Here is a 21,399-nt window from a genome sequence, read left to right on the forward strand (position 1 = left end):
TGTGCTGCGTTCAAGGGTGACGTGCTTACGCAACTATTAAGGACCCATCAGGCATAACATAAAGGGTAACCATGACACGGGGATGGTGGCGAGTTTAGGCAGCTGCCATTTATTGCATTTACACTCCAAGAGTGTTGAGAGTCCATAAAAAAATCATGGCCTTGTGAAATGGTCATGGTTAGTCTTTGGGCTTTGTATGTATGTATGTATGTATGTATTGTATGTATATATGATACTACTGATTCCCATTATGCTATAAGCATATTGTCCACTATACTACACTGAGACAAAATATATAAAATGATGAGATTTATGGGGGTGGGGGAGACTGAAGCAGTGTGTGTGCTGACGGTTGTATTTTATTTCCTGTTGGCTGCAGACCTCCTGTTACTTCACCAGTAGCAGCTTCTTCCAGGCTGGCCTATGGTTGGGAAGTTTTTTTAAAAATGATCTCATTTATCAAGAGTAGCAGAATGAGGATTTATTTTCCCATCAGATAACACAAATTGAAAATAGAATTAGCTCTTGTCAATAGAAACATTATTTTGAATGATCTATCGTCTGAAAAAATATTGACATGGATAAAATATCTTTATGATGAATAATATTGATAATTTGTCCAACCACAGATTGGCTTAAAGCTTTGCCAAATACTTCTTAACCAAGCAACCAGAGACTCGGGAAACAATGGGAATCCTATTATAAAATATACATACAAGATAATACAATAATAAATTAAAAAACAATAATAATAATGTATCAAATTTCTCTAGGCACAATTGCCTTGGACAAACACTAAAATGACACTTGAGCATCACAACATTCAGTGGACAGAAGGTAGATGAAGTGACCACAAACTGTCCAGAGATCAGCTCCACCCTTCAAGTTGAAAATACTGATTTTTTTTTTCACACTGGTGTAAAAAGCTTTGTGAAAAGAACAGTGACAGCCATGAGAACGTGGTACAGTCACTATGAAAAAGGCACTGGCTAATGTGGTAGACCTCATTTCTCCAGATACAAAAATGTCATGTTTCATATAAAAAATGTCATATTTCATGTCAATGACATATGTCATATGTCAAAAAAATAAAACTACTATATTAATAGAAAAGCTCGATTGCACCACTGGCGGAAAAAAAAAAGATCTCTACAAAATAAATAAATGAAAAAAACACATTCCTCTTTTTTTTTTTTATCAGTGTTCACTGTGACGCTAGAAATTTTCCTGCAAGTCATTCCAAATCCTGGCTATTGGTGGGTCACTGACTCAGATCATGCAAGGATAGCGAAATGTGCGACAATGTGTGTACCTACTGTTACACACGCAAGAGCTGGCCACTTTTTATTAACAACGAATGGATTTTTCCATTCAAGAACATGGCAAAAACCAGTGCAAATACAATTAGTTTCTATTGCCCATGAAATAGATGATACTGAATATCTGCCCCAATATCAATTTTGCTTGAATCCTTGGGATGAAACGCTTTGGATAAATCTGATCGTCACAGTGCTAACAAGTTAGCTGATGCAGTTGAGGGTGCAGAGGGCTTTGGATTGAAGGTATAGCCTGGTATTGCGCAGGGCACCATTGTGTGAACGGAACAGGGCACTTGGGACTTCCAAGAGTCTTCTGAGATTTACGGCTCCCAGCAGGATTGACAATGTCCAGCCGGAAAGTCACTCGGAGTCAATTCTCGTGTACTTCATATGGCCCCACTGCCACGGGCGCCATGAGAACGGAATCTGATAGTTCCGAGGGACCGTCCCATGGACGTTTACTTCCAAGTATTGGAAAAATCTGTACCACCACGCCCGGGAGAAGTAGTTAGTCTGAGAACTCTCCTTCAGGACCTGGAAAACAATGAAATGTTCATTATTGTCTGTTCCTCATGAAGACATAGACATAGAAAGCAGGTTTATGTTTACGTTTACGTTTACGGCATTTGGCAGACGCCCTTATCCAGAGCGACTTACAACGTGCTTTCAAGTTACCATCGATGAAGAGATCAATTCCGGTTCACTAGGACCCCAACTATGAATACATCTATTTTATTCACTCTGTTGTAGGTTAAAAAAAAGCACAGAGACAGACGAGAATCTACTTACTGGCTGGTTGGCCATCGTGTGGTACCACCAGAACAGACGCGTTGTGATGAAATATGCAACCACCACGTCTATACTGTAATGGTCATGGGCCAGCAGGATGCAAAAAATGCCAACCGCACTAAAGATCCAGCAGATCCAGTGGTACCACCAGAACCTTTTGGGGGAATCTGTAAAACCAACAAAATCTTGACTTCTCATACAAAAACTACACTATAATTACTTTAATCACTATAACTTCATTTATTGTCTAAATGGTTGCGCTCACACTAAAAAATATGTACAAGACTGAATAAGTGAAAGTGAGGTGATTGCGATACATAGCACAGAACAGCACAGCACACGGTGCACACAACGTCCTCTGCTTTTAACCCATCACCCTTAGTGAGCAGTGGGCGCCCGGGGAGCAGTGTGTGGGGACGGTGCTTTTTCCGAGTGGCACCTTGGCGGATCTGGATTTGAACCCGCAACCTTCTGATTACGGGGCCGCTTCCTTAACCGCTAACCACTAATAAGATTAGTTTTGATACAACCACTAATTTACGGGTCTTTCTTTTTCTGTTTAATTTACAGATTTGGATGAAACTGTTTCATGTTTCAAAGAGGTGAACTGCTGTGATAACACCTTAGTTTAGACAATAGGGATGGTTTTTCAACCGATGAAGAGATCCGGTCAACACTTGTTGCTGCTTTTCCTTCCCTCGTGTTAACGATCATTTCATGAAGCTGCTCATGAAAATGACAATAGTGTGTAAAGAAGTCAGGACAGTAAAGAAAGGCAACTGTCCAGTTTAAAATGTATGTTTCTTGTAATAGATCACAGTATACATTTCCTCCTTTGAGAAAAGATTACTTTTGGCTGCAAGTATAAGACTACTAATTAGGTGAATTCCCAACTGTTGTAAGAGTTAGCCATGTAATCAAAAACTGAAGAATTGATTCGTCGTGACACTTTTACCACCAGGTGTCATTGCTGTTCCAACACAGGACAGCCAGCAGACAACATGCTCTACATACACTCTCTGATGAAGAGGTAGGTGAGCGTCAGCATGACTGTGTGCCCGCTGTACAGGTAGTCTCCACACATGGAGTGGGAGCCGGTGATGGTGAGACCCCCTCCGGCGATCATCTTCATCACCCGCCTCATCTGTGACTCCCAGTCTCCGAACAGCTGCGGAAATAAATAAAAAAAAAAGGTTGATTCCTCTCTGGTTTCATCTGAATGAAGATGACCCAAATGCATCTGCTGTCCTAGATTAAACTTTTTTTTCCATCCCCAGGCAAAAGCCCACAATGCTTCTTCTGCATTAAAAAAGAAGTCTACAACATCCTCTGTTACGTCCCAGGTCTCCAACAGAGAGCAGGGACGTCACCAGGCACCCAAGGACACTAATGAATGGCTTCCCAACAGGCCCAGTGCTGGGGGACTTCCTGGCACCAGCTGTTATTACGTACACAGAGGAGTGTGTTAACTCTCTGGAGAGAATCCATACCAGCATCCACACTGAGTGCTGTGTGTTTGTTTTAAACATCAAATCAATTTCAGTATGAAGCAAATGCTTGAACTGAACTGAATCGATAAACATAGAAAACTATCCTGGCAACGAATCAGTTCACTAAGGGGTGAAAACACAGGGCCAATTGAGTGTTGCCAGTTTCTGGACTTCAGAAGCACTGGAAAAAACAAGGCTTCAAAATAAAAATGATGAATTTCTTCCATAATTCAATCATGTATACACACACATGGGAAAGAAGCCTTTTCTGCTTATACTGGTGCTAGTGGACCCATGGGAAACACATAGGGTTAGCGGCTGAAAATGGATCTGAGAAATATTCCAGGGACTCAAGCTCCATTTTTTCCAAAATATAAAGACTCCCATGACCTTAAGGCCAAAGCACAAAAGAAAATCTTAAAATAATACAACAGTCATATTAGCCTGGAGCCTCCTATGGTGAGTAATATTAATTCAATGGTGAGGAGTGTGTCAGGTGACAGGAGAACTCACAAGCATGAACTCACAAGCATGACTTACTAGCTCAGAAAATAATATTTTTTTAGTTCACAGGTTACTTTGGTTTGTAAAACATTGAATTTTTTTTACCAAAATGCTAAGCATAAGATGGTCCTGCATTTGGGAGGGTTCCATGTGTGGCTTACTTTCGGAGAGCACTTGAAATGCATCCCAGGCACCGGCAGAGTCGTAATGTACATGGTGATACACCTATACAGGTACAGTGTGCCGACGATGAAAAAGAACCGTCGACCAACAATGGACCTGCAAAAAGACACATAGTATTATAGTATTTGAACAGTATGACATAGTACGGTTTAATAGCATTTTTAATGCATTCACCATATTCGTTGCAATCTAGGGTTGGGCAGATTATCAATATTATAAAAGCATATCTATAAACACTACCAGTCAAAAGTTTGGACGCATTTACTTTTTGGCAGTTATGGAGACTCAGGAGAACGTGAGGTATGTTTGATGAATCAGTTTTTTTTAAGAGTCGCCTCTTTTTACCTTCATGGCTGCTTTGTTCACTATTGCCGTCATCAAAAGTCCTCTTGATGAGATGCTCAGTAACATGAGTGAAATAAGTGTGTGATAAGAAAGTGTTCAGAATAAACCTTCAGGACTGTGGGAAACCGTCCCCGTTGTCTAACTTAAGGTGGTGGAGAGAAGACAAGAGTGTGAAATGGTGCCGTCACAGCAGAAGCTCCCTGATTTGGAGAGATACAAATATTCAACGTTTTGCCCAATTTGCTATTTTATTTGTTTATTACATAATCGCACGCTTTATTTAATAGTCCTGTTATATAATACAGTCCCTGACAAAAGTCTTGTCGCTTCTCTATTTTGCATAAACACCTGCTATTAACCTGACTTTTAATTAATCAATTGATTTTTTGAAATAGCTCATATGAAAAGCTAAAACCCTACCAAAAGGTGTTTAATGCATTGAAATTAATTCGTTTCACTGAAAAATTATTTATCATTTAATCAAGACAGAAAGGTAAAATTTTTGGCAAGACAAAAATTTTGTCGCCTATACAGAAATTGAACAAATTTACTGCAAATTAAGTAGTGGTGCTGTGAGATCCAAATTTATTATCTTGTATGACTTCCGTGAGCTTGAAGGACTGCATCCATGCGGTTTGGCAAGGATTCATAAAATATATTGATGAAGTCATCAGGATTAGCAAAGAAAGCAGTCTTGCATGCCTCCCAGAGTTCATCAATATTCGTTGGTTTCGTCTTCCATGCTTCCTATTTCATCCTACCCCATACATGCTCAATGATGTTCATGTATGGTGACTGGGCTGGCCAATCCTGGAGCATCATGATCTTCTTCGCCTTAAGGAACTTCGATGTGGAGATGGAAGAACGTGATGGAGCACCATCCTGCTGCAGAACTTGGACTCTTTTATGGTTGGGACTATACAAGGTAAGATTTCTTGGTATTTCAGACTATTGATGTTGCCTTCCACCCTGCAGAGCTCTCGCACACCCCCATACTGGATGTAACCCCAGACCATGATGTTTCCACCACCAAACTTCACTGTTTTCTGGGTGAATCTCAGATCCATGCGAGCTCCAGTTGGTCTCCTGCAATATTTGCGGCGACTGTGGTGTAATTGTGGTGTGGAGGATTCATCTGAAAAATCCCCCTTCTGCCACTTTTCCAGCGTCTATCCTTTTAGCAGGCTGTGGGCTTTGGCAAATGCCACACGGTTTTTCAATCGTCTTTTGTTTAGTGCCGGCTTCTGGGCACTAATTCGACCATGGAGGCCATTTCGAGACAGAATCCGACAAACTGTTCTGGTTGACACAGGGCCTTCAGGTGACCAGGTGTCTTGGAGCTGTGCCGCAGTGGAAAATGGGCTGGCCTTGGATTGTCAGTTGTATGCAAGGTTAGTAAGTGAATAGGTGTGTCTGAACCTCTGACTGGTAGTGTATGCTTTTAACGTACATAGTGAATACTTGAATATGGCCTGCACAATAACACATTAAAAAAATGTCGGAAACTGTAGAATTTAAAATCATGATCAATCTAACAATGCATTCAAGACAATAAATATTTTTTTTCGCCATTTTTATTGGAGACTCCATTGCATATTTGAAGTTCTGATACCGACCTGTGTTTTAGCAGGCCCCACTGGAACAGCCACAGGCAAACCAGCAGAATGCCGATGACTTCGCAGATAGAAAAGGCCCACTCCACGCGGTCAAAATAGTCAAAGAACACGTCCGGCAGCGGGGGGCTCACCTCCTTGGGAGGGACGCGTTCATGGACAACAGAAATCATGACGGTGGTCGCGACAAAGCAGAGCAGCGCGTACACAAACGCCACGGCAGTCTTGCCCCACTCGGTGGGGAACGGGGATTGTGGAGGCTCTGGGACTGAGATCTGCACCAGGCCCTTACGGAAGCCGTTGGCTGCGCCATTCCGTACTAGTGGCGTTCCGGAGTTGCCTTCACCACCGAGATCTAGCACAGCGTGCCCATTGGCATAACCGTTCTTACGCACTTCTAGGTGATCCTCGATTCGGAGCGTCTCGATGCGCTCCAGGAGCTGCCGGCCACCGTCCGAGCTCACCAGCGACAGGGGCGGCTTCCGGAAGTCGTCCTTGGTCAGCTGAAGAAGGGCCTGCCCATCAAGGTTCTTGAAGGGCTCGGAATATTCCTGCATGCCCTCCTCAGTCAGCCAGTGGGAAACCTCCTCCACCGACCACTGAGCCACTTTCTTCATGTCAGCCTAGCCTCTCCGCTCGCTGGGGTAGCGTAGAGAAGAGGGAAATGGGTCCGAGTGGGGAAAAAGCTGGCTTCAGGAGCACACAGACCTGCCCGGAGGATGCTCATCACGCATTGAGGACATCGGGTGCAGACGCTTGGCGGTTCCAGCCAGCAGACTGGATAGAGGGTAATCCTGTTGAAGCACCAAACCAGGTCACCTTATTTGCACTGGCCTTTGGAAATGAGAAAACAAAGAAAAATGAGGAATTGAGAACAATGTCCGGTTCATCTTTGTAGTCAGAGACTACAGTGAAATTTAAGCTAATGAAAAACATAACTTTTCAAAAATGTAAAGGTTACATTGTTACAACAGTGTAAATGTAAAATGGCAAAAAGTATAATATTAGAAAAAAAGTGTCATGTATGCTGTATTGTGACTTTACTGGTTCAGTATGTCACATTATTAAAATAGAAAAAAGGATTCACTGTCATGATCCGGACCGGCAGAGGTTTACTCCGGATCCGGAGTCCGGACCGGAGTTTCATGTTCGTCCTGTGTAATGTTCCCTGATTGTGTTCACCTGGTGTCTATTTATATAATTGTACAAAACTATCCTGTTCGTGTCTGTTCGCGGTCGGGTCATTGTGCGTGTAGATGTTCCCCTGTCTCGTGTGTAGTCTGTATTAAACCCCTGTCCTGTGATCGTGCGAATGCGTCCTCCTTCATGCGATGTCCAGCCCACCCGTGACAGAATGACCCGACCATGTGGACGCAGCCGATCTACGCCCGCTGAGTTCCATGGAGTCATGGATGGTCGGGAGGACGTCTGCCCCACAGATCCATGTTCAAGGTTCCATGTGGGGTCAAGAGGATCTGTCATGCGGTCCATGTTCCCCCTGGCGATTCCGGAGGCGGGGGAGTACCGACGAGTCCGTGCGACCGGACCTCGATGGCCTACGAAAGCTACCGTGGGGTCAAGAGGACCTGTCACGCGGTCCATGTTCCCCCTGGCGATTCCGGAGGCGGGGGGAGTACCGACGAATCCGTGCGACCGGACCTCGGTGTCCTACGAAAGCTACCGTGGGGTCAAGAGGACCTGTCACGCGGTCCATGTTCCCCCTGGCGATTCCGGAGGCGGGGGGAGTACCGACGAATCCATGCGACCGGACCTCGGTGTCCTACGAAAGCTACCGTGGGGTCGAGGAGACCGGTCGCGCAGTTCAGGTGCTACCGGCATTAACCGAGACGAGGGAGGCGGCGAACTTTCCAGCGGGGCGTGCCGGAGACTGACCGGAGTGACGGTGACGGCGGACAGGATGCCGGTCCCCCACGGACGAGCCGTGCTTTGGCCCGGGCCTGATGCCGCCGGTGCAGGACAACCGCCACTCGTCCTTATGGACTTCTCCCCCCTTTCATGGACCGTTTTGTGGGGCACTCCCAGGTGGTAGTGCTTTTGAGGGGGGAGTACTGTCATGAAATGGACCGGCAGGGGTTGACTCCGGATCCGGAGTCTGGACCGGAGTTTCATGTTCGTCCTGTGTAATGTTCCCTGATCGTGTTCACCTGGTGTATATTTATATAATTGTATAAAGCTCTCCTGTTCGCGGTCGGGTTATTGTGCGTGTAGATGTTCCCCTGTCTCGTGAAGTTTGTATTAAACCCCTGTCCTGTGATCGTGCGAATACGTCCTCCTTCATGCCATGTCCAGCCCACCCGTGACATTCACAGTTCTGACATTCTGAAAATTTCCTTCGCACAGTCACTAGTGCTTTAAGGCCGGTTAGTTCAGCTGGTTAGAAGGTTCAGAAGGTTGCCGGTTCGAATCCTGATCCGCCAACGTGCCACTGAAGTAGTTCCCCCACCCCCTCACCCCACTTTTAAGTAATTGTTTACCCCGGCGCCCTCCCCTCACACTGCTCCCCGGGCGCCTGTCATGGCTGCCCACTGCTCACCAAGGGCGATGGTTAAATCCAGAGGACACATTTCGTTGCGGCACTGTGTGCTGTGCTGCAGTGTTTCACAAAGTTACAGTGGCTAGAAAATAACGCCACTGATCAGTCACATGATCTGTCTGCCGCTGCAGGAATACCAATGCAGGACAACATGGTGACGATGGTGCGAGTTCTGAACCTTTAAGGCGGAGTGGGGGAGGGGCTTGTCTCCGCACCATCTGTTCTACATCACACGTGTGTGGTGTCCCGTTACTTTCCACGGGGGCAGCACCCTACTGTTCAGGACATTCAACTTCTTTCACGGACACGAGATGGAAACGTCCTCTTCATTGGGCCTGCCACCACCCTAACCTACTGGCTCATTCAGTGACAGATCAAGACGTTATAATATATCTTTGACGATGCCTCACTACCCCCAAAATCACCAGCCGAGAAACCCTGAGGGAGGAGCGCCCGCCAGACTTAAAAACGGAAGTTCGCGTTGCTTGATTGGGTTTCTGCTTGAAGAAGAACCGTGCCGGTCTGACTGCATCCAAATGCAACCCTCCATACAACCCAACACCGTATTGTGGGTACAGCCTGTCACAGGTTTTAGAAAGTTAGGATGAACTGTCAGCCCCCCAGGAAAACCCAGGCCTGGACTGGACCCGGTGCCAGAACAAGCCCCCCAACACACGAATGACCAATTAGAGCCAGTTTAATAGCAGGGTTTTAACTTTTTTTTAATTTGATATTCTCCCAACAGTTAAAAAAAATTAAGTAGCTGCAGAGTTAAACAATATTTAACAAATTGTACAAACGTACACTTGTGAGAGAAACAAGAACCGAAAGCCGAAATCTACCTTAGAGAAGAGTTGCCAGGGGATACGAAGGGAGGCAAAAAAAAAAAAAAAAAGAAGAAGAACTATTTCCAGACTTTCGTGACGCGCAGCGGCAACAGCGTAGCGGCCCCCGCCTTCGGAACGGGTCCAGGCGGAACCGCTCCACGTCCGTCCGACAGCGGGACCGTTGTTCGGCGGCAAGGGACTTTAACTGTCCCGAGATTCTCCGCATTGTCACACCCGCCGCCCATCCGACAACAGGAAGCGCGGGTTGCCAGGTTCCGGATTTTCACCCCGATTTGGAGGGCTCAGGAGCAGGACCTTCCCGCTTTCAAGCAGATACTATTCCGTTGTAATTACTAAATAAATGTGATGAAGATATAAGTGTTTCAATTACAATACAAATACCAGTTTCACGAACAATTACTATACTACTGCTACTTATGATAATGATGCATTATTCAAATTGTTATACTGTTATTAATTAATTAATAACAAAATTCAAAACGGTTTCAGAAATACTAGTCTTCACAATAGCATAATATAATAATATAAATATCATTTAAAACCGTTTCACTGAATTCGTAAACTCTTTTGTTTCGTGTGACCAGCACCTGGCAACATCATCCGCCCAAACCCATTCCTCGCAGCGTTTCCTTTAAGCTGGAAAAAAAAAACTAAAACTAGAAAAGGAAAAGTCGAAACCACATGACGTTTGGAAGAAAGTGTTTATTTCCGCCCTCGAGTTGCCTGGCTACGACTTCTGACTTCATAATAAAGACGCTCGGTCGAGATTTTTCAATGCGCTTTTTAAAACTCGGAGTCATTAGACGCCCAGCTCTCCAGTCTCCGTTCCAATGGGAATTCGATTGCCAGAGTTCACAAAAAAGCGGTTTTCCGTTACGGAACCAGCGCCGGATTTATTTGCACGACAAATAAACCTTGCGTAACGTTACACGGCAAACAAAGGCGCGACGTCAGCCTCGCCTGTATTGCATTTCGCTGGAGAAAAGGGTTCACACAAGCTCTGGTGGATCCAGCCATGGCACCAGCAATAGAAGACATACTGCTGGTGTACACCAGTCCGGAAAGGTCCCTGAACTGCTGGTATAGTTCTGGTGGGTCTCGCGTGGCAGATATTTTTGGCTGACAGGCTGGAAAGGTTGCCAAGGGAAGCCTGCCAACTCGGCCCTTGGCCCTGTTTATCGCCGCGGCCGAAGCGGATACCCCGGGCCTCGCCCACGAGGCAGGGCGGTGGGCCGCTCCGGCGGCTCCAGGCCGGGGTTAAGTGCCCTCGTCCCCCCATGCGGCCCGAGGATGTTCAAAATGACAGCGTGTGCTGCCCTTTGACCGAATAGCCGTGGATAAAGTGCCATGAAAAATGTGCCCGATTAGCTGCTCGGTGTGGGTACAATAGTGATGTCCGGATTCTTGCAAAGTTCCACAATTATTTTAACGTGGGCCAGTGACGCAGCGTGCATAATTGTATGATTCACAGGGAGAAGGCTGAACTGAATTATGGTCGGTGTTCCCGGAATTCCGTGAATGGAAGCTCCACAATACAGGCCCTCATTCCTCACACAGGCCCGATGTGACCAGGAGGAACACACAAGAGCAGTGTATACAGCCTTCTTCCCATTGTCACGGTCAACTCCAGCAAACAACATCTTAAGTGAAGTGATTGTCACTTGTGATACACAGCAGCACAGCACACTGTGCACACAGTGAAATTTGTCCTCTGCATTTAACCCATCACCCTTGGTGAGCAGTGGGCAGCCATGACAGGCGCCCGGGGAGCAGTGTGTGGGGACGGTGCTTTGCTCAGTGGCACCTCAGTGGCACCTTGGCGGCTCAGGATTCAAACCAGCAACCTTCTGATTACGGGGCCGCTTCCTTAACCGCTAGGCCACCGCTGCCCCAATATCTTAAAAGACATGGATGTCATTCCCGACACATACATTGGAAGGGTTAGGGTTAATCTAATGGTACAGTTTTCCTGTCTCAAGCCTGCTTTTTCAGGCAGTGGTCAAGTATGTGCAAAGGGTGGGACCATGACTGCACATTGTAGAGGCTAATGAGGTGAAAGCTTTGCCAATCAGCCTGAGCAAACGGCTGATGTTTGGTTTTCTAGAAACAACATTTACCTTACAGGGTTTGTGAAACGCTCTAATGCCCAGTTTGCATACGACATGATATCTTGATCATAAATGATCACACAGCTCACAGCGTGTGTGATACGACCCGGGTCTATTAACAAGTCTCACAAATTGCAACTTGAAAGGGCGTATTGATCAATGCGACGGCAACCTTCTGATTAAGGGGCCGCTTCCTTAACCACTAAGACCTTTCAAGCAGATACTACCCGTTGTGGTTACTATATATAAACGTGATGAAGACATAAGTAAGTGTTTCAAACAATTATAATAAAAATAACAGTTTCAAAAAAATTTCCTTTTAAGCTGGAAAAAAAAATAAAACCTGTGAGTCGAAAAGTCGAAACCACATGACGTTTTGAAGAAAGTGTTTATTTTTCTCCTCGAGTTGCCTGGCTATGACTTCTGAATCAAATACAGACGTACGGTTTTCTCAAAATTCGGAGACTTTTCAAAATTCTGAGTCATTAGACGCCCAACACTCCAGTCTCCGTTCCAATGAGAATTCCAATTCAAGTTCACAAAAAATCCAGATTCCTTAATCCTGATCTGCCAAGGTGCCACTGAGGTGCCACTGAGCAAAGCACCGTCCCCACACACTGCTCCCCGGGCGCCTGTCATGATGGGTTAAATGCAGAGGACACATTTCACTGTGTGCACCATGTGCTGTGCTGCTGCATATCACAATGACAATCATGGAGGCGAAATGGAGTAATCGTTTTTCTCTACACTCATTGAAACCACAGCGTTGGCAGAGATTTTGTTAAATCATGCTGGTTACGCTCGCCACACGCACACGCCAAGGACATTTTTTTTCTTCTGTAATATAGCGTGCATCGTAATGTGGGGTCACCACAGTATGGGCTACGTACCTGCCTCTTCCATCTTGTCGCAGTAGATTTGGCCACAATAATCAGCCCTGATGAAAAATATTCATCCATTGACTATCAGCCTGAAGCGTGGATGTTCTCCACACCTGAAAAGTGCAGCTGAATTTCAGCCCAGTCATGACAACGATGGAACGCACACTCTTCCCCAAGGTCGGCATTTAGATTCTTCTACGTTTCATTCTATATTTATGGTCATATTTATATAAAATGCATCACTCTGCAGGTGCCAGGGTTTGTTGGCCCCTTAACGTGGTTTTTCACCTTGAAAATGCTTTATATTAACCTATATAGCTTGGCTGCATGGCTTGCATGGCCACAAATAGATAATAGACGATTAAGCAACAAACTGAAACGCATCAATAATGCAGCGTCAATAATGCAGCGTCGGCTTTAAATTTAATAAAGAACCTCTTTGTTACCAAACACAGACAGACACACACACTTCTGCACCTCAGCGACGCAGGGCCAGCGCTAATGGATACAGTATATTGAGGCAGTTTGAGACATCTGGATGCCTGCTGACAATAATGCATTGTCCAACAAAACTGCGGCCTCCTGGGGCCTGACAGAAAGCTTTTACCAGAAAGCCTCACTGGAACACAACAATCCTGTAGCACCCCCCCCCCCCCCCCCCCCCCCCCACCCCCACCCCCTGCCTGAACAATGATGCCACACACAGTGCGTAATCCGTCATCGCGCTCACAACATGGGCCGTCTGTAAGTACCCAAACTCGGAACAGCATCAGGCCTCTCAAGCGTTAACGATATCAACGCGTCAAATAGGAAAAGTCCCCATTTTCATAACTTTAGTACCTGTGGGGAGCTACGGGGGTCACAAAAAAACTCCTATTGTGACGATGTCGTCTTAATCATCAGCCGTATGTCTGTAACGCAATCAAAGCAGCCTATTTAAAGTATTCTCTCTCACTAATCTTGCTCGCTGCATGATTAGGTCAGTGGCGAAGGGTAATCCATCTCAGGCTGGACCGCGTCGGGTTGCATTTACGCCACTTAGTCCAAATGTAACCTTCCTACAGCTTTTCGGCCATTAGGCCTAGCCCCACTTTTCTTCGGCTCTAGCTCTGTCGTTTGGGTCCGAGGTAAAGCGATGAGAGGCAGGGACACGGCAGGGCTCGGATCACGCAATAAGGCCTCATGCTGCTTTTTCAGGCGATTCTAATTTGACAGAACTTTGCATCTCGGAATAGCTGGGCGGCATCCAAGCATTTGCTAATCAAATTTAGGAAATACTGACTTCATTTAGGTCCCGTAAAAAAAAACCACAGTGGAAAAAAGAAGGAAAGTGGAAAAGGCCGTGCCACCACTTCGACCCCTTCTTATGGCAAAGGGCAGCACCGGTTGGAAAATGAGGGTAAAAATAATGCCCATGCATGTACACAAGCTACGTTAAGTGGTGCAGGATTAAGGCTGTTAATTGACTGAGCTAAGAAAAAGGCACGGTAACAGGATTACACCTCCACCGTTCTTGGGTGGCGCATAATTAGCCAGCACTGTCCTCACACTCGAGCTTGGTTTGCATAACAACAATTAGCCCATTTGTTTTTTTTTTTGCTTCTTCTTCTTCTTCTTTCCAGTGCTCTGTGTCCTCATGCATGTCAAATTAATCAAAGAGAGCAATACAAACTGCAGGGCTATCGCTCCGCCAAGTCACGACAAAGACATAAAGACATTAGAAATAACCGCTTAATAGAATTTGGGAAATTAAATTGAGTCGCAATTCAATAAGCTACAGCGTCGGGTCGTGTCCTCCCTTCGGTAGTGCGAGGAGGAATGAATTGGGTTCTGTACCTCAGGAAACATTTCGAAATCAATTTTTCCTCTACATTTTAAAAGAGGAAATGACTATAATTAGCATATGTTAATACCGTCGTTAGCAATCTAACATAGTCTAACATTTAGGTGCCCTTTTCTGGCCATATAACACAAAGCGGAGGGCGCAAATAACACTTGTGGGTGTGTCCAAGTTACTTTTATTATTTATAAGTAACTTAATAATGATAAATGCTGTAAATGTAATTGAATTTAAAAGAAGGAATAGTATAAAACATCAGGTAATAATAAAAAAAGTGTGATCAAAAGTCTTAATGGTCCCCTAATATTGTATCTGACGTCTCTTTCTGAAATTCAGCTGTGGTGCAGAATTACAGCCACTTTGATCCAGTCCCACAATGAGATTTCCCCAGGACGCACCGTTTTGGTGTCTGTAGCTTTAAATGCTAATGAGAAGGAGGGAGGCGGGACAAGAAGGAGAGCGGCCTATAGAAGTCATGTTGGCATTTTTCCAGAAAAAAATCATGAAATTAAATCAAGCTTCAGAGCTTCGTGGGACGGAGCAAAAAATATATATATTTGGAGATAACGTTTTAGGGGAGGAGTGGGTAACTCTCTGGGCGGAAAAAGCATGAGAGACGGGACGTAACCTTTCCCCTTATGATGACGTAAGGGGCCAAATTCCCAGACAAAGAACCGACTGTCTGAGCTGCCTCTCTCTGGTCGGCCAAAGCATGCTTTACACCTATCGCCATTTCTAGACACTGCAGGACCATAGATAGGCTAGGGGAACTTGTATTAATGTTAAATAATCTCAGACTTAATTTTTCATTATAGGGGACCTTTAAGTACTAGTGACTTTCGACATGTTTTTGAGCCATGTATCATAATTACTACGAGTGCGAATGCCATGCATGGATGGAAATCTGGTGAACACATACCAAAAGTGTGTGGAACCACTGGCAGGCAAGGTTGAAAAACATGCCCTTAGATCAAGGGTGTCAAACTCGCAGCAGTTTGTGAGCCAAGTGTGCATTGCATTATGGGATCTGTAGTTTGTGTTTCATCAGCACTTCATATCGCTGTCCCATAATAGTAGATCTTCTATATAAAGTGATCTTGTGGGATGTAGCCAGCGGGCTGCGGGTATGACACATGTGCCTTAGATAATTGAAACAGAGCAGCGCTAATGTTAGCATTTTAGATCTCATGATACCATCTAAAAACACCACATGTTAGGTAGGCTACTCCTATATTTCACGTACAGGGTTGAGCATGTTTAGCCGAAGATGCTTTGAAAAGGAGAAGGGAGTAAGAGGCCTGCAGATATACTGAAGAGCAACTGAAAGAATGTCACACCTTTGGGATGAACGCTGGATTTGGGTGTAAAGTCACCTATGTGTCACCCTCAGAAAACTGGCCGGAGAGCATGCAGCTGTCACCAGCACAAGCAGCAGGGCTCTCTAATGAAAGTGAAGTGAAAGTGAAACACAGCACAGTCATTGTGAAACACAGCACAGCACATTGTGACACAACGAAACATGTCTTCCGCTTTTAACCATCACCTATAGCGAGCAGGACAGGTGCCCAGGGAGCAGTGTGTGGGGACGGTGCTTTGCTCAGTGGCACCTTGTCGGATCGGGATTCAAACCGGCAACCTTCTGATTACGGGGCCGCATCCTTAACCGCTAGTCCACCACTGCCCCATTATAAGACATCACTCTAAACTCCACCTCTATCAGAGGCTCAAAAGGAGGCACACACATACAGCCTCCACCACCAGTAACAGGTTCCAAAGGGGCACCAGAGGCCTAGATGTTGGATGAAGACATCTGACCCCCTTCATAAAGTGGCACACGAGCCCACTGATGCCACCCCTTCACATGTGACAAGCAGACATCACTGCCAAATGTACCGATATAGTAGAGAAGGCCTTCCAATAACTGCAAAAAGAGCACCACCAGAATAGGACACAACAACCTCAACTCATATTGTAATTTATTCTGCGCCTTTATCCAGAGTGACTTACAATAAGTAGTTACAGGGACAGTCCTGGAACAACTTAGGGTTGCTCAGGGACACAATGGTTGTAAGTGGGATTTGAACCTTGGTCTTTTGGTTCATAGACAAGTGTGTTGACCCCTATCACCACCTGAAAGTCTGCACACCACTTCTCAAACACATAGTGGAGGGTGCCCTGGCATTCTGAATGGTGGTGCTCACATTATGTGGCAGGCCAGCTGAGGACAGATTGAACCTCCCACAGGAAAGGGCAACAAAGCCCAAATCTCTGAATGGGGATGAAAAATCTGCCTGAGACAGCAGATCCCTGCATGGGGGGAGATGCCACTGTAAGATGGGAAATTCCAGGTCCATGACTTTACCAAAGACCGCCCTACGTGCAATTAGTCGCCACGGCAGCGAGCGTGCTCCAACTAAATATTTATGCAGGAGCTGAAGTGTTTGTCATGTACGTACTGTAGACCTGCCCTCTTCAACGTCACACAACAATGGACGTATTCCCAAATCCCCGAAACAGACTTTGTACATCTATGCTCAGAACATGTGGATGCAACATGCATGCATTTTAACTGCGGCCTATAGGCAGGGAAATGCTAAGAATGCAAAGTGACTACCCCCCCCCCCCCCCCCCCCCATCGGTTCTGTGCAAAATCCTATACAGCTCAACTCCTCCAGCAGCTTTGGGCCCACGCTATATTGGGAACACCGCGTCCCGTCCGCCGGCACACGTCTCACTTTTTCCACATGCAGCCCAAAGGCCCCGGTCGTATTTCTGTAAACAGTAGCCGCCCGGCAGCGGGGTTTGGAAGTTACCAGACCACACGCAGGAGAGTGTGGCAGGAAAAGCTCATGTGAAGGCTAATTTCTCATCTTGCGGCGCTGTTTACGCTGAAGGCCACGCAGCTATTTCTGGACGGGAGATTGAGCAATAAACAGTGAGGCATAGATATGGCAACAGAATAAATATTAGGACACTGTTGGGGTTGGCGGGTGACCTGGTTGTTATAGCATCTACAAAAGGTCAAGGGATCCGTGAAGAAGAGCGCCATCGCCTGTTCTTCAGCTCTTTTCAGCTGTAAAGGCGGATGAAAATGATTCTTGCTGACCAGCATTACGCTTCCAACTCCATAACGTGCAGGAGGCATCTTCAGCTCAGATGAGAAGAATCACAACGTGTGAAATTAGATATCTGCCACAGTCGTGAAGCGTAACGGTCATAAAACTGTTCCGAGGTTCCCAGGCTCCCTCGCGTTACACCTCTGACTGCCCCAGGGGGAATCCTGACAGCAGAACCAGAATATACTTTCATTTATGGATTCAGAAATACTTTTCCAGTGACCGTCATGCCACAGTTCTGACACTGCATTGTGATTGGTTAAGAGGCATAAGCCCCTCCCACTCCACGTTTTTTCAATTTGTAAGGTTCTGTGTTGTATTTTATGTCTGTAAATGTGTATTTCAATGCATGCAATTTATTTTTGTCTCAACAAATGTCCTAGAAATGAGAAAACACAGTCATTCCAAAACGTGCAACTCTAAACGGGACTTTTTTTTTTTTTTTCCACCTATCACCATGGCAACATCGGTCCAAAAACGAGGCTCTGTCTCCATGCATACCTTCCTGCAAGTGGCTCCTTCTCCGACCCACATACCGCTGCACCCATTTCCCAGCAGTGAGTGGACGCTGGCAAGGGCCTGTTTAATAGAGCAGTAAACCAGAGCAGGAGAACGGTGGCGGTGCGTCTGAGGCACTCTGGTCATATTCACCAGATCTCCCACACGCTGGTAGAGGGGAGAAGTCTCAAGCATGTCGTCACATGCCGGGCTTTAATATGATGAGACAAAGACATAACCCTGACGCCCGCCACGGTGTGACCGGCATTTATCACAATCGCTCATCAAAAACGACACCAGCCGACCAGAACTTACATATCAGGCTCTGAGAAACACAGCCATGAATAAAGAACGGTACCAAAACGTCCTCCGACCATCCAAGAACAGGTGGGTGATGAACAATGCCTTGTCCAGCATGGTGGAGCGGCGCGCCATAAGGCCTTGAAACTTCTAAAATGCTTGTAATTGTACTTCAACAAGCCACAGAAACAACTGGCAAAAAGATCTAAAAACACAGAAGCAGTAAACGTTGCGAAGAACAGAATTCGGGTCATCCTCAAAACTTTTGGCCACGACTGTAGCAGGTTCTCTGCGGCTCTGGTGGCCCGCCAGCTCCAGGAAGGTGGTCCTGGAAGGTGGTCTTTGAGCTTCTTCTGTAACCTTTCCCAGATTTGTGCCTGGAGACATTCCCGTCTCGGAGGCCTCGGTTTGAGCTCTGACATGACCTGTCAACTGTGGGACCTTACATAGAAGACGTGTCCAATCAACAGGTTTTTTTTTCCACAAGTGGACTCCAAGTAAGCTGCAGAAACATCTCGAGGATGATCAGGAGGAACAGGAGGCACCTGAGCTCAGTTTCGAGCTTCATGGCAAAGGCTGCGACATACATACATGAGCTGCCTCAGTTTATTATTTGTAATAAATCTACCTTTTTTCACTATTGGTTGTTGTGTGTGCAATTTTGAGGGATATTGATATAAAAAGTGAAGCCGATCTTACCAAACCCGTCATATTCACCACATTAAACACAGTTTTACAGAAACCTGCCCACCACAAAACGCAGAACCACGCGTAACTGTGGCTGTTCGGCCGGCTACGTCCGGTTTCCATCCCTCCACACACGGGCGCGGGTAGAGCGGTAGAGTCCCCGGTACCGGCCGGTCGGCGTGTACCGAAGGCGATGCCGCGATCGCGGGGATCCGCTACCCTGCCCGCGGAGAGGGGCGTCGAGGACGGGGTGACGGGTGCGCGCGGAGAGGGGCGGACCTACCGTCGGCGGAGAGCGCGGGTCCCCGGCGTCCGATCCTCGCCTCGCAGATGTCGCAGGTGCCGCGTTCCCGCGCCGGTGGGCGGGGACGCGCGGGAACACGGGGGCTCTGTTCATATCCTCCAGCCTGCACCGTTACTGTAACAGGGTGGGTGGGTGTTTTTTTATAATCACAGTCAAACTGTAAAGATATTCTGTTCATATCCTCCAGCCTGCACCGTTACAGTAACGGGGTGGGTGGGTGTTTTTTTTATATATAACTACAGTCAGACTGTAAAGATATTCTGTTCATATCGTCCAGCCTGCACCGTTACACCGTAACAGAGTGGATGGGTGTTTTTTTTTTATATATAATTACAGTCAGACTGTAAAGATATTCTGTTCATATCCTCCAGCCTGCACCGTTACAGCAACGAGGTGGGTGGGTGTTTTTTTTTTATATATAATTACAGTCAGACTGTAAAGCAACAAAAATTTCGGCCTGCCTCTCAGACATATCGGCATGGATGTCTGAGCGACACCTCCAACTCAACCTATCCAAAACCGAGATTCTGATCTTTCCGGGCAACAATTCTCCTCAGCAAAACCTTTCAATTCAAATTGGATCGCTATTGTTAACACCCACGGCATCTGCAAAAAGCCTTGGGGTTTGGATAGATAACAAACTGAGTTTGAACCATCATGTTGCTGCGATCTCCAGATCCTGCAGGTTCACTCTCTACAACATTCGCAAGATTCGGCCTTTTCTCTCACAACAGGCTACGCAGCTCCTCGTCCAGGCAATGGTCATCTCCAACCTCGACTACTGTAACTCTCTCCTGGCTGGAGCCTCTGCAGTCACCATAAAACCACTCCAGATGGTCCAAAATATGGCAGCCCGCCTCATCTTCAATCAGCCAAAATACACCCATGTTACACCTCTCCTTACCTCCCTCCACTGGCTCCCGGTAGCTGCTCGCATTGAGTTCAAATCCTTGATGCTTGCCTACAGGGCTGTAAATGGAACTGCGCCCTCCTACATCAACACACTACTACCTAGATACACTCCTACACGCTCTCTCAGATCGGCAAACGAAAGGAGACTAAAAATTCCTTCTTCACGGGGTCTCCGATTCCAATCATGTCTGTTCTCCGTTGTTGTCCCTGGCTGGTGGAACAACCTACCCTCCTCCACACGACTAGCCGAGACTATCACCACTTTTAAGAAGAAGGTGAAAACCCTCTTATTCCAAAAATATTACAGATAAATTTAACACATACACATGCATACACATTTAACAAACAAATACAAAATGTATAAATACATTATAATTTTTCTTAGTCTAGCACCCAACACTCTCCGAGCATGTTCTTCAATGACAAGTCTAAGCCTTATCAGGGCTCTTAGTTTGTATACTTGATATTCTATAGAAATCGAACGAGAATTGCTGGTGTCTTCCCATTGTAAGTCGCTTTGGATAAAAGCGTCTGCCAAATAAAGTAAAGTAAAGTAAAGTAAAGTAAAGTAAAGTAAAGTAAAGTAAAGATATTCTGTTCATATCGTCCAGCCTGCACCGTTACAGTAACGGGGTGGGAGGGTGTTTTTTTTTTATATATATAATTACAGTCAGACTGTAAAGATATTCTGTTCATATCGTCCAGCCTGCATCGTTACAGTAACGGGGTGGGTGGGTGTTTTTTTTATATATAATTACAGTCAAACTGTAAAGATATTCTGTTCATATCGTCCAGCCTGCACTGTTACAGTAACGGGGTGGGTGGGTGTTTTTTTTATATATAATTACAGTCAGACTGTAAAGATATTCTGTTCATATCGTCCAGCCTGCACCGTTACAGTAACGGGGTGGGTGGGTGTTTTTTTTATATATAATTACAGTCAGACTGTAAAGATATTCTGTTCATATCGTCCAGCCTGCACCGTTACTGTAACAGGGTGGGTGGGTGTTTTTTTTATATATAATTACAGTCAGACTGTAAAGATATTCTGTTCATATCGTCCAGCCTGCACCGTTACTGTAACAGGGTGGGTGGGTGTTTTTTTTAT

The 21,399-nt window shown here is 45.8% G+C and overlaps 1 protein-coding gene across 3 annotated transcripts; it reads right to left on the minus strand.

Moving 5' to 3' along the window:
• Positions 1-459: 459 nt before the first annotated feature.
• sgms1b (sphingomyelin synthase 1b) lies at positions 460-19,854 on the minus strand. Of its 3 annotated transcripts, none has more exons than XM_028968986.1 (6): positions 19,359-19,854; positions 6,247-7,077; positions 4,264-4,381; positions 3,123-3,276; positions 2,109-2,275; positions 460-1,853 (listed from the first exon to the last, which is right to left on the minus strand). In XM_028968986.1, the coding sequence occupies exons 2-6, from the start codon at positions 6,858-6,860 to the stop codon at positions 1,680-1,682; spliced, it is 1,227 nt and encodes a 408-aa protein (XP_028824819.1). In that variant the 5' UTR covers positions 6,861-7,077; positions 19,359-19,854; the 3' UTR covers positions 460-1,679. The 3 variants fall into 3 exon arrangements, with proteins under 3 accessions (XP_028824819.1, XP_028824809.1, XP_028824803.1); XM_028968976.1 differs by lacking the exon at positions 19,359-19,854 and adding an exon at positions 9,640-11,346; XM_028968970.1 differs by lacking the exon at positions 19,359-19,854 and having other exon boundaries at positions 6,247-7,431.
• Positions 19,855-21,399: the final 1,545 nt, after the last annotated feature.

Source organism: Denticeps clupeoides, chromosome 2 (genome assembly GCF_900700375.1).
Source record: "Denticeps clupeoides chromosome 2, fDenClu1.1, whole genome shotgun sequence".
Lineage (NCBI taxonomy): Eukaryota > Metazoa > Chordata > Actinopteri > Clupeiformes > Denticipitidae > Denticeps > Denticeps clupeoides.